The sequence below is a fragment of the Marmota marmota genome, unplaced genomic scaffold (genome assembly GCF_001458135.2).
Source record: "Marmota marmota marmota unplaced genomic scaffold, marMar, whole genome shotgun sequence".
In the NCBI taxonomy this organism is placed as follows: Eukaryota; Metazoa; Chordata; class Mammalia; order Rodentia; family Sciuridae; genus Marmota; species Marmota marmota.
The window spans coordinates 26,355,225-26,370,047 of NW_025999853.1; the positions used below are offsets into that span (position 1 = coordinate 26,355,225).

At 35.1% G+C, this 14,823-nt stretch overlaps 1 protein-coding gene across 3 annotated transcripts in view; it reads right to left on the reverse strand.

The window, feature by feature from the left end:
- The window catches only part of Tmtc2 (transmembrane O-mannosyltransferase targeting cadherins 2), a 377,339-nt gene that overhangs the window by 127,952 nt on the left and 234,564 nt on the right, over positions 1-14,823 (reverse strand). For all 3 annotated transcript variants that reach the window (XM_048804528.1, XM_015482959.2, XM_048804524.1), the window contains 2 exons: positions 847-932; positions 236-420 (listed from right to left, as the gene is read on the reverse strand). In XM_048804528.1, coding sequence (XP_048660485.1) covers positions 236-420; positions 847-932 — 271 coding nt within the window. The remainder of the gene's footprint in view (positions 1-235; positions 421-846; positions 933-14,823) is intronic.

Consider the following 14,823-nt stretch of genomic DNA (forward strand, 5'->3'; position numbering starts at 1 on the left):
GTCACAAATATATTAGCATCATTTTTTTCCTGAGAATTTTACAGGAAATGAATGTGCAACAATTTTATTTGCAAAAGTTTTTTCCCAAAGAAATTTGATGACAAAATCCTTCGACTGTGAATACATATTAGTTTCTGAAGGACAGCAGTGGCCCTGTAAGGAGATAATGGATAGGAAACATGGAGCCTGGAACAGAAGAGGGGGCAGGAAAAGGACAGACAGGTTGTGGCCAAACCTCATAGCGTCCTTGCTCGTGATAGAGCTTTCCCAGGTTGTACAGACAGCTGGTAACGGAGCTCTTGTGTGCATGAGGGTCCTTCAGGTTTTCATCTGGGATATCAGAACACTTTAGGAACGTCCGCCGGGCTTCTTCTGTCTTTCCTTGATTCATTAGAATAATGCCCGTGTTTAAGTACGCAGCTGTGGGGGGAAAAATTAGAGAAGTGTGAGAAGATCATCTACACTATGGATGAAACAGTTATCTTTGCTTCAGTTTAGCTTCCATGGATTATTTCTTATTAAAAATGATAAATATTTATGGAACAAATACATGGGTTAGATAATGGTAGTGGGAATCATAAGCATCACTAAAAATATACACAAAATAGTCTCTCCCTTCACAGAACTCCAAATATGATTGAGGTTAAAATCTAATTGAATAAATCATAATATTTCTGAAAGTGAAATTAAGAGAAATAAAATTGTTAGAGATTTATCACTAGACTAGCAAGTACTCATGAAAAAGGAGCACCAAGGGTGTTCTCTGTGAAGCTGTAAGTCATAAAGGTAATTTTCACAAATGGGAAAAAAGTATTTAAAACCACAAAAAATTTGAATATTACTTACAAGCCAGGGTGGGCCTGCTCCCAATGGCCAATTTATAATAATGTAGGGCTTCTGCAAATCTGCTGTTCTCCTGTAGAAGTAACCCTCTGCAGGAGGAAAACAGAAATTTGGAGACAGGACTATATTACTATATATAAAACCACAAATTTTTATTTTATATTCCAAAAATAAAAATGGTTAAGAGTGCAATAAAATGCCGACTTGGTATTATAAACAAAATTTAAAGTGAAGGAAATGATTCCTCAGGAGAAAAAAATACTGGATAGGTGTCTGTTGCATTTATGTTCCATTAGAAAGAATTGAATATTTTCAAAAGCCTGAACTTTCCCCTCTCTGGGCATCTAGTTCCCCTGCACTAGAGTCACTGACCACCTGGATTTCTTCTAGGAGCATGCACACTTTCTCATCACTTCGGAGAGAAAACCTGTCTAAGACCATGATATATATATGGAAACTTGAGATGTCTCCCTCGATAGCTGTTCAGTGGGAAATATTTGTTCATGACTCCCTGAAAGGAAAAAGGAAGTCTAGGTCAACAACAAAAAACAGTGTGAATTTATTCAGGTGCCATGAAGGAATAAAGAATAGAACTGGAGCCTACCTACATTGCTATTTTCTTGCTGTTTGGTCTTAGTCAAATACACTTGAATTTCAGAATACTGTTCACGTTTCAATTCACTATGCTGAAACACATCTTTCTCTGTGAACCCTACGACTCCATAGGCCTCCCTAGGAGGCTCCTTAAATAATAGCCACATGTATTATCCTAGCTATTCCAGAGCTCACCTGCATGACTGAAATGAAAATCAATCATAATCATTTCTATGATAATAAGATGTCAAAGATCTCAACTAAATCCAAAATGCTCTGACAGAAGGGTTTTGGCCTATCCCATCTTCTTGTAATCAGTATGTATCTTATAGTTGGCATATCTACTGGCCCTGCGTATTCCTATTGTTACTGCAAATTACACATCCAAATTGGCCACTAAGCAGACTTTTGAAAGGGTACTACAAGGAGAGCTGAGAAAAAAAGAATACTACTGATAAAGAACACCTTTTGTTGAGTATTGCTATGGTCAGGTATGGTTGGAGTTATTCCCCGAAGGTTGCGTGCACTGGGAACTTGGTCCTGTGTGTGGCAATGCTGGATGGTGAAAAGACCTTTCAGAGGTAAGCCTGATGGGAGGTGGATGGGTCATGAGGGCAACACTCATGGAATCAGCAATCAGTTCTTGCAAGAATGCACTATTGTAAAAGAGTAAGACTGCCCCCCAACCCAGCTCTGGCTTCCTGTCTCACCATCTGATCTCTCCTTCTTATGTACTCTTGCAATTATGATGCTACCGTGATGTGAGGCAGCTAGAGAAGCACCAGCCAGAGCTGGTACCACCCTGTTTGGAATTCAAATATCTAGAAATGCGAAATAAAAAAAAAAAATTTTAAAAATTAAAAAAACCTTTTTCTAAGCTAATACAAGCATAAAATACTTAGCTTATTTATTTATTTATTTATTTTAATTTATCTGGTACCAGGGATTAAACCCAAGGGCACTTAATCACTGAGCAAAATCCTCAGCCCTTTTTTATATTTGATCTTGCTGAGTGGCTTAGGGCCTCTCACCAAGTTGCTGAGGCTGGCTTTGAACTCGTCATCCTCCTGCCTCAGCAGCCCCCTCCTCCTCCAGTTCCTAGAATTATATGTGTGTGCCACTGTGCCTGGCCACACTCAGCTTATTTAATGAACATGTTGAGAAAATATTTGAAGAAAATCATTTTCAAATGCAAGAATGTTCATTTGCCTCATCAGCATATATTAACTTTATTATCTCTAATATTTGCAAAAGGTCATTTGACTAAATCAGAGAATTCTCAAACATGTTAAGATCACTTTCATGTACAGTTCTCTAAAAATTTTGAGCAACAATTAATTTGATCATAAAATGACTATGCTTTGCTATTAGATGCCCATTATAGTTTCTGAGAAGAAAAGGCAAAGCTTCCTCTAGTACTTTGATGTTCACAAAAACAGTTGTTTTAAAGGTGAGTAAAATTGAAAAAGAAACACATTTTTCAGAAATGGATACTATTCTTCATAACAATAATCATATGAACATAATGCTTTTCAGTTAACGAAGCTAATATCTGTAATTTTGTCTTTATTACTTCCTTTCAAATTTAGATAAAAAAGCTCTTCTCTTTGATAGAAGGCTAATAGCACCAGAGAAGGAATACCATCCAAATATTTTATTCTATTTTTTCTAGTTTTCCTTATGAATAAAGTCTATCAATGAGCTCCTAATTGTTCAATAACTTCAATATACTTCCCCATTACAACTTCCTTACTTTTAAACCTACAAAAAGGTTCAGGAGACTCTTAGAGGGAAAGAAAATGTTCTACAATGTTTACTCATTCATCTTATTCCTCTACTGCTTATTACTGTTCTTCCCTTTAAAGTCAGATTTCCTTTAAGAGTGTTCTGTGGTGCATATATTTAATATGTCAAATCTCATTTAATCCTTTGATCCATTTTAGGCTCTATTTCCAGATTTCCTACTGAAATCTCCCATCAAATTTTTACTGATAATCGAAACCCCCAAACAGTGGATTGATCAGAGTTGCCCACTCAAAGAGACTGCTGAATACATACATCTTCCATCCTAAATTCTATTTCCTTAGTTTTAGAAGACCACAGTCTCCCATGGTCTGTTCCATTTTTTTTTTATCCCATCCTGTGCAGAATGAGGAAGAAAGTGCCACTTCACTCTTCCACTCCTTGAAAGCGTTTCAAAGAATTTTCTCCATCTCTTCTCTAGAAAATAGTCTCTGCATGAAATTGTGCGCAACTGTGGCTCATCTATGTGCTGACTATTCCCCGTGCTGAAGTAATGGACTCTCCCTGACATCCAGATCTGTTTGCAACAGTTGACTGAGCCAAGGCAATCTAGGGGCTCACTGGAATTTCAAAGTCAACACATTCAAAAATTGAACAGTGTCTATGGCTCAAAAATAAATAACGAAATAGATAAAAGAAATAAAAAGAAAAGATCTTCTCAGTAATTAACACCATCATTTACTTCAGTGGCTTTAATCAGAAACCTGATTATCAATCTTGTTCCTTACTTATTTGAACAATTACGTGTTTTGCAAAATCTCTGAAGCCCACTGACACTTGTTTTTTCTAAGGCTCTTCACTCTGTCCCTCAAGGTTCATCTTTATGGCTTTGTCAGGGCCCTTTATCTTTTCTGCCACCTGAATAATTGCAATAGTTCACTAATTAGTCTCTACATAATTACATTTCTAAAGGGCAAATATGCTATTAGGCTAGACAGACTGAACATGAAAGGAATGGGCACAGATCTCTAACAATGTGCCTAAAGCCCATAAACCCCTAAATGTATTTAGCCCCGTGGGATGCTCAGTGCTGATATATTATATTCTATCACTTTCCAATTCATAAAAGATACACAGGAGGAAGTAATAAATAGTATGATAACCACACCTGGAGAATCCTGTCATGCCTGACTTGTTCTTGGGAGAACCCTAGTCATATGCAGCAGCCAAGTTTCCAGGATTACATAAAATGGGGTGCTTTGAAGTAGAGAGTATCTACCTATATAATCTGAATAAAGTTATCAATGAACTGAGACCAAGGTAGAAGGCTATGATGGCTGGTTTCTCATGGGTAAGGACTGATTGGTATGGATGCCACAAATGTGAACAAGAAAGAGATGTGGTCACTATGGACACACAATTTCCTGGGGAAGAGGAATTTCCTAGTGTGGAAAACTGCTACAGTAAAGGACAGTGAACCAAGTTTGCTCCATCCCAGGAAAAGACAGGGGAAGGTTCACATAGCCCAAGTGACGCTGACAGAGGCTGTGTGACAGCATTAAGAGTGTTGTCATCAGTCCAACATCACAGGGATGCAATAGAGGTTCAAGGAATTAACTAACTCTAGCTGTTATGGTTAAGAAGAAGAAAGCCAGAACTAGAACTGCTCCTGATACTAAATCCCATGCCCTATCTAGAGGAAAAGACTAAAATAATACATTCTAGATATATATGCACTAACTTAGGCTTCCTTTTGCTCTATAACTCTCAAATTTTGTATAACAATATCTTGTCTTAATACACTGAAAAGGAATCAAGTGTCATGTTGGCAGTTCATGATGAATTTGGGTCAATCCTAGCACTGTTTCCACTAGGCTTCTGTACTGCTATTTCTGCATTGATAGAAAATTCTCCTTATTATACTGAAGATACGATACAGAAATAGAAATCCTTTACATTTCAATAATAATAATAATTTAGCAGTTAAACATATTCAATAGTTGTAATATGTCAGGTAGTTTATACATAATAATTTCTTATTCAACAGCAATCTTATAAGAGGCAGGTCATTACTGGCTGATTTCACAGATGATAGATCCTGGGCAAAAAAAAAAAAAATTAAATAAGAGGCAAAAGTTCACACATTACTGTTAAGAAGTACATCGAAATCCAAGCCCAACAGTCTGGCTATAATTTAGGACCTGTATTTTAGCTGATTTGTAGCAAAAGATTTTTTTCTATGGCTGGTTAAATTGATGACATAGTTTGTTTGTATGTTGATCGTGACAACAAATTCATCTGGTTTGTTTAGATATTAAAGAAATTTTAATAGACCATCAAATCAGAACCTGGTTAGAAATAATTTCATCCACATTATGCAAATGGTATATATTAATGTGACATCATAGTGCCCTTTGGGGAAAAACTGGAAAAAAAATCTTCCTGATTTGTTTATAGGTGATAGGATTAATTTATATAACTGTGTATGTAGGAAGATACAGTATATCTGTTTAAAGAAGATTTTATTTCTCACATTTCTCCTCCAGTGATTTGTCTTTCAGAACAGTCACTTAAATGACTGTCAGTAAAAAAGACTAAAATTGGGAAAGAGGAAGAATAAAGGATTGTCTTAGTAGGAAAAAAAATATATCTAAACATATGAGCCACAACTATTCATCTTAACACCTAAATTCTATATTTTCACTTCAAGAAAAATTAACAAAATGTTCTCCCTTAAGTCCTTTTAAATTTTTTAAAAATTTTGATTGTATGTTCTAGAAATTACCATCATGTGCATAAAATTTCTTTTTTCTGAGAAAGCATATCTTTACTTTTGTCATCCTTAACAATCATTTGTCTAAAATATCATTTTTTTAAATAACAATAATCCAGACACTTGATTAATGAAAACCTGTCAAACTCATGTTAACTGTTGGTTAAGCAGAGTTAAATGCAAAATTAAACGTATCAGGAATACAACTCTCTAGAAGATTCTAACCATTCAGACAGATTAAAGGGATATATTTATTTAGCACAGTGGTTCTCAACCAAGGATGATTTCTCGCCCCACAGAGTATTTGGCAAATCTAGAGACATTTATTGTCACAACTGAGGATGCCACTGGCATCTCTGGGGTTAAGGACAGGGACACTGTTAAACATCTTACAAGGAACAGAACAGCTGCCCCTATGTGTCCACCACAGCAAAGAATAATCCGGTACAAACTCTTAACAGTACTGAAATTGAGAAAATGTGATTGGCGTTTCATATTAACTAATGGCAATGCATTCCTTTAGAAAATAAGAACTTCATATCCCTGTCAATCACATATATGTATGATTCAGTGCATGCAGTATATAGAAAGCAATCTAAAGGGTCATATTATTTTTCAATAAAAATCCAACCTATCCTTTTTATTGACTGTTTTCAAGAGAAAGGAAAGGAAAACAAAAAGTGAAATTTTCTGAAAATTGAGAAAGCATTCCCTTTCCTACCTCTGAAAAAACTGTCAGTGCCTCTTTATAATTAAGATATACCTCTGCATAGAACTGTTCCATCATTCCACAATGTGTACATGTGTCAAAACATTCATATGTACAATTACAGTCTTCCCTCAGTGTCTGTGGGGGATTGGTTTCAGGACCCCTCTCAGATGCCCAAATCGGTGAATGCTCAAGTCCCTTACACATGTGAAACTTCCCAACAAAAATTAATTAAAACAAGTTAGAGTCATAATTGAACTTTACATTTATTCAAATTTCAAACTTGCTAATTTAGCTAACGACTTTAAGTGAGATTTTGTATATTTTAACTGAGAAATAGTACTACAAATACATTTCCTGTTTTTTTTTTCAAAATTTATGCTTAGTTTTAGGCAATATTTATAATAATTAATGTTTAATATCAAATAGAAGTAACAATTAATAGCATGGCACACTCATAAAACACAAATGTAACCATATTTTGTTTGATGAAACATCCGCGAGGCAACATTTTCAAGTGAGTACAGTAGCAATTATTGGAATCAAACTCAAAGTCCTTTTTAGATAGAGACTATAAGGAAAATTAATGAGTTACTACTACTTGAATTAAGTAGTCATTACTTGATTCATGAAATTACAGTAATTTTAGGTTTAAAGGGACACAACAAGAGTTTAGAAATTGTGTACCTAATGTGCATGAGCCACTGTGTTATGTATTGACAATGTAAAAAGAACCATGACAATCACGTAACAAGGTTCTGTCATGAAAAATTGTCCCATGAGATGAAAGTGCCAGTGTCCTAAGTAGCTCCTGGAATTGCCCACAAAGAAGACAAGTATGTCCTCCCTAACCTTTACTGTTGCCTACTGGCTATAAGGTGGAAGTCCTGTATGGAGGACGGAGGAGGATAAGCTAAAATAAGCCCACAAAATCAAGCCCTTCACGAATCTGATCTAGCATCATGGGACTGAATGCCTCTGGACATCTAGTTATAAGACAGAGAATAAAATTACAAATAGTTGAAGTTCCTGTTATTTTCAGTTTCCTATCATCTACCAACCAATCTCTTCCCAACTGACAAAAGTGTCATATACATTGTTTTTCTGTTTTTTTAAATAAAGCCATAAAATACGCAATATCAAATATCGCTCTCAGATAATTTTAAGGAAATTTTCTTTTAATTATATTTAGGTGAATACAAAGTATGAGCTGTCTGGTTTTGAGTGATAGCAGGACTAGGCAACTGCTAAGTATAAAATATGGAATTAAAATATTTAATTAAAATTATATAATTTAAGAGCGTAATGGGTGCATGAAATTGGAACTCTTAAATTAAGCTCTTAGACATCACGGTGGTCAGAGTTATTACTCTTTGCCGAAAGGAGTAATGACATTAATGGTATTTTAAAAAAATATTTATTAATCCTCTTGATGTTCGAATACTAGAAAGATGGAAACTCACAGGAATTATCAAGTAAAAGAGAAATAACAAGGATTTTCATCTTAAGAAAAAAAGATTCAGTGAGATATAAGTCATTAAATCTGAGCTCCAAGGGACATATCAAAGACAAAGCTGTGCTTTCTGGTCCTGCAAAGACTTATGTGGCCTTCCAGTCATCTCAAGATAATGGACTTTTTGTGGGCCAGGCAAAAGGATTCTCCTTACACTTATTTCTCAAATCAACTGCTCTTTTTCACCCTTTCTTTTACTTAATTGAACAACTCTGAACATGGTAAAAATGACATCTTTACAAAGACTATTAATGGGGAGAAAAACACTAAAATATGAAGTAAATATAAATGACTTTTAAGTTAAAACAAATAACTTCCACTTATTGGAATAATACTAACTATGTTTCCTACAGAAAGCATTTAATTGGAAACCTGCCTTAAACTACTGTAAAGTTATGGAACATGATGGTGTATTCTCAATAGGGCATTGTGAGCAAAATTAAAAGATAAGCTGCTTTTGAAGAGGCTAAATTCCACTGAACAGGTTAATGGGTGTGTTGTTCCACTCTGTACTTTTATTGCATGAAGAACAGTAGGGAGATGGGGGAAAAAATTCACCATGTCACATGAACTAGACAGAAGAGGACACATGAGTCTATTACAGAGCTCCCCAAAGCTGAAGCCTCTTTCAAAGTGTGTCACTTCTAAGTGTCAAAAAACTGCCAAGGAGGTTTCAGAAAATACATTTAAGCCTCCCCTCTGCTATCTTTCTCTTGACACAGACCTGTTTATTTGTTCAAAATTGGATTTTGTTTAGACTTTGACAACTAAATAAAGTAGAATGATGCCACCCTATTTCATAAAGAAGTTATATTTTTATTCCAACCTGTCAAATACAAAGCATTAGACATCCAATCAAAATTAATATGTTTCAAATACAAAAATCCTGCCAATTAATATTACAGGAAAAAAAAGAGAACAAGTCAAAGCTTTTAAAATGCATTTTTAGCAGGTTTTTTCCTTATGGCCTAAAGAAGACAAATATATCTTGCTATAGCATGTCTTAAAAAATATATGACGTCTCTTATGGAAATCAATAAATGTAATTCATCACATCAATAGACTTAAAGATAAGAACCATATGATCATCTCAATAGACACAGAAAAAGCATTCAACAAAATAAAACACCACTTCATGTTCAAAACACTAGAAAAACTAGGGATAACAGGAACATATCTCAACATCATAAAGGCTCTCAATGCTAAGTCCCAGGTCAACATCATTCTAAATGGAGAAAAATTGAAAGCAATCCCTCTAAAAACTGGAACAAGACAGGGATGCCCTTTTTCCTCACATCTATTTAACATAGTTCTTGAAACACTGGCCACAGCAATTAGACGAAAGAGATCAAAGGGATACAGATTGGAAGAAAAGAACTCAAATTAGCACTATTTACTGACAATATGATTCTATACCTAGAAGACCCAAAAAATTCCACCGAAAAACTTCTAGAACTACTAAATAAATTCAGCAAAGTAGCAGGATACAAAATCAACACCCATAAAACAAAGGCATTTCTGTATATCAGTGACAAATCCTCTGAAAGAGAAACATGGAAAACTATCCCATTTACAATAGTCTCAAAAAAAAAAAAAAAACTGGGAAATCAACTTAATGAACGAGGTGAAAGACCTCTACAACGAAAATTACAGAATGCTAAAGAAAGAACTTAAAGAAGATCTTAGAAGATGAAAATATCTACCTTGTTCTTAAATTGGCAGAATTAATATTGTCAAAGTGACCATACTACCAAAAGCACTATGCAGATTTAATGCAATTCCAATCAAAATTCCAATGACATTCCCAAATAATTACAGTTATCTTATATTAGACAAACGTGCCAAAAACATACATTGGAGAAAAAAAATAGCCTCTTCAACAAATGGTGCTGGAGAACCAGAAATCCATATGCAACAAAAATAAATTAAAACCCCGTCTCTCATCATGCACAAAACTCAACTCAAGGTGAATCAAGGACCTAGGAATCAAAACAGAGACCCTGTGCCTAATAGAAGAAAAAGTAGTCCCCAATCTCCATCATATCCAATTAGGCCCTTACTTCCTTAATAAGACTCCTGTAGTGCAAGAATTAAAATCAAGAATTAATAAATGGGATGGATTCAAACTAAAAAGGTTTTTCTTAGAAAAAAACAAACAAACAAAAAAACAATTAGTGTGGTGAAAAGAGAGCCTACAGAATGGGAGCAAATTTTTTCCACTTGAACATCAGATAGAGCACTAATCTCTAGAATATATAAAGAACTCAATAAGCTAATCCATAAATGGGCCAAGGACCTGAACAGACTCTTCTCAGAAGGTGATATACAATCAGTCAACAAATATATGAAAAAAATGTTCAACATCTCTAGCTATTAGAGAAATGCAAACAAAACTACTCTAAGATTTCATCTCACTTCAGTCAGAATGACTGCTATTATGAAGACAAACAACAATAAGTGTTGGCAAGGATGTGGGGGAAAAGGCCAACTCATACATTGCTGGTGGAACTGCAAATTGGTGCAGCCAATATAGAAAATAGCATGGAGATTTCTTGGGAAACTAGGAATAGAACCACCATTTGACCCAGCTATCTCACTCTTTGGTCTATTCCCAAAGGACTTAAAAACAGCATACTACAGGGACACAGCCACATCAATGTTTATTGCAGAACAATTCACAATAGCTAAACTGTGGAGCCAACCTAGATACCATTCAGTAGATGAATGGATTAAAAAAAATGTGGCATATATATATATATATATATATATACACACACACACACACACACACACACACACACACACACACAATGGAATATTACTCAGCAATAAAAGAGAATAAAATCATGGCATTTGCAGGTAAATGGATAGAGTTAGAGAAGATAAGGCTAAGTGAAGTTAGCCAATCCCCCCAAAACAAATGGCATATGTTTTCTCTGATATAAAGTGACTGATTCATAGTGGGGTAGGGAGAGGGACTACATGAACTCTAGATAGGGGAAAGGGGGGGAGGGAAAAGGAGGGGGCAAGGGGTATAAAAAGACGATGGAATGAGATGGACATCATTTCCCTAAGTACATATAGGAAGACATGAATGGTGTGAATATACTTATACAACCAGAGATACGAAAAACTGTGCTCTATATGTGTAATATGAATTGTAATACATTCTGCTTTCATATATAATAAAAAATTAAAAAAAAATACAAAGTCTCAATTAAATGGAACATTTACTACAAGTGACTTCTCCTGAGGTAAATTTTGGTGGAAGACATATAAATAAGCCTTTATCTTCTCTAACAGTATATTTCTACTCAGATTATGAACAAGATTCTTAACAATTGCTACCTTTATAATTCTCATGATAAACCCATACAGGTATCACGCTCATTTTAAAAATAGAAGCCCAAAGATCAGAAAGCAGGTTAAACAAATTCATATAGCTAATTACTGCTGGATGGAGGATTTACAGAACTACAACGCATATTAATATATGCATAATTTTGTACCTGTCTTCCAAATACATTAAGGCTATATTTTCCCCTACATGTCAAAAATAATAATAGGTGTGAATATATTTCCCTAGTTAAAAAAAAACAGTACTCCATAGAAAGCTAGAAAGAGAATATTGAGTATCTTCATGATAGTAACTTTTCCATATTGATTTTTTCCATCCTTACAATTAGCAATAGAAATATTACTCTAACTCTAATATGAGAGAAAGAAGTTAACTTGCCCATGCTAACACAGCCAATAAGGCTCAAGGTTAAATTAAAGTTCAGCTATCAGGCTTCAAAGCAAACTGGTTTTTCATTATTCCTTACTGGTTCATTGGAAATACATTCCTGGACACAGTGCAAGTATTTATAATTGCCTTCATTCTCTGGTTCATATGTTCAATGCTTCTCCATTATTTGTATTAACAAATTTCTCTTTCCTTATTTATACTTGCTCTTCACAATAGATGAATATTTTTTTATTTGCTTCAAATGTGGAAAAACTGCATCCTTCAAAGTCAATCAACTTCTATTTTTACTCCCCACAATCTATTATAACCAATATACTCATAAAGAATTTTCGTTGGGTGACTATTGTACACCAGACTATTTATTTTCATGGAAATATTTGCTAGTGAATCTAGGCATATCTCCACGAAGACAAAGCCAGGGAATATTTAGAAAGAGAATAAAATAAACACCTAACAAACTTTTCCACTTTTAGATTTATTTCCTTTCTGGGCATATTTTAGTTAGTCCTTTTATAATAATGCAAATATAACCTAATTTAACAGATGAGGAATAAGGATTAGGCAATTTGCCAAAGGTCAGTCACAGGACCAATAAATGGATGACTTGAACCCAAGTCTGTATAATGCCAAAGTCCATAATCTGAGGTATTCCACTAAATTGCCTCCAAGGCATAATGGTGCCAGAAAATCCAATTTTTATAAAAGAAAACTTTTCCCTCTTCCCCATTCCTCTCTTCCCCATGAAAACAAATACTATTCTGGTAAACCTATATATATTTTCTGGGATCACAGTCAAATTTCTTTCAAATATTTTCATTGTCCTCTAGGAAAATTCTGAGTTCTAAAACAAACAATGTGAAGAACTGAAAAGCATCTAACGTGGATTTAAAGCACCAACCACCAATGACTTAATTTAAATTTCATAGAGATCTGTGACTTACTCCCTTGCTACTTAAGTGGCTATCCAATATGGATGTCTCATCATTATGCGATATCTTGAAGGAAAAACACTTTTATCAGTTAGATGGTATACAATCATGGAAAAAAGAACCCCTCAAGCAGAGGCCAAAGCCTGGCCTGCTCAGTAGAACTCAATGTGATTAGTTTGTTGGTTTGTTTATTCAGTCATTCAAAATATACTTTAAAATTGCCATTATGGATAATTAACGACTAGCAAAACAGATAAATTATCCTAAAAGCCATCATGATACTGGGTCAAGAATTCTTTGGTATAGTATAATACTGTGGAAGCCCATAGCAAGATGTTTAAAGGAGTTTGTTCAGGCAGGGCGGAAAAAAAAAAATCCTAACATTTGTGAATTCCCCAGGAATCAACACTCTGAAAAAAAATATTACAAAAGAAAGGCAAGCTTCAGGGCATGATTCCATCACAGATATGGTTGTAATTTGGGTTAGAGATATCCCTATGGGCGCACCGTGATTTAGTGCAATGTACTCACTTTAAACATAAATGTTCAACAAAGTGGGTGTTTTCTTTGTCCCTTAACAGCAGTGCTCTAACAAAAGTCTGCAGTTGAAGCAATAAATTATAAAAGGGGAAAAGGTATCATGTATCTCACAGACCAGCAGGAATAGGTGTTAGGTCATGCAAGCAGTTTCTAACTTAAGAACAAGCAAGATGAGTTCCAAAAATGAAAGTTTGAGTCTCTCTCTCTTTGCTTGGAACAGATTTCTCAACCTACAAACTGTTCACTCACTCACTTCTCCTGAGGTATTTAAAGAACAGAAGGAAAACACCATTTATAAAATTGTTTCTAAAACTGTACTTTCTTGTTTAATTTTGATGCAAGGAGGATGTTCCTTCACTCAGATTAGAGGGTAAAGAGAGCAAGGATCAATCCAGGACCACAGTCATCACTTCCTGGCATCCATCCTGGCAGTGGAAGCAGAGGACAAAATGGTAGCTATTGTGGGAAATAATAAAAGAGCCAAAGGCTGGCACATAAGGTACCAAATAGAGAAAACTATTTTTAATCTTTTTTTCTCCTTACTGTTCATTCTAACTCATTTTTTAATGAGGCACTGGCCTTGCCCCAGAGAAAATTCTCAGCCACGAGGATAACCCTTCACTTAAAAAAAAAAAAAAAAAAAACAGGGCCTAAGAATTGGCCAACTTGCTTGTCTTTCTAAAGCCATCAGTTGTTGCTTTTGATTGAAGTTGTACTCTCTGAAGTTTAAGGACACTGAGGACACACATTGCACACTTTGCAATACTAGGCTGGCAGCCCCTGTTAGAGCTGGTATTTGAAATTTTAAATATTTTTCCAATAAATGTTACCTATAATAGACAAATGTACAGGGAACACACACAAATAAGTACTCATTTTTAAAATGGCCCTTTATAGAATATAAATAGAATTAAAGGCCAGTCTCCCTCTAGGCCTCAGGACAACCTGATTTATTTCCTTAGGATGTAATTTCTATTGTCTAAGAAAGTGCCTGCCTGCCACCTCTGAGTCTGATGAGAAGATGTGGGTATAACAACCAGGCCAGAACTGGTTCTCCTTCTTCAGAGAGTAAAAAAAAAAAAAAAAACTAAGGAAATGTCCACCAACTATTAGAATGGTTAGATGGGATAACTTCCAAACCCCAGGTCATGTGACACCCTGGGCTCATCAACTCTAACAAGAGGAGACCCTGAGGGCAAAATGAAATGAGGGAGTACTATGATTAAAAGATAAGAAGGAATGTGTAAAGCAGGGGAGGTGCGAAGGACATCTTTAGGTGATGTTCCATTCTGCAGAGGAAAGAGAGAGAAAGGAAGAAGAAGAAAGTGGAAAGAAAATTTTCTAAAACAATTCCTGGTATACCCTTCGTACATGAGCTGTTCAAGGAAAATGAATACACCTAATTCATGAGTAGTGTGCATAAATATGCAT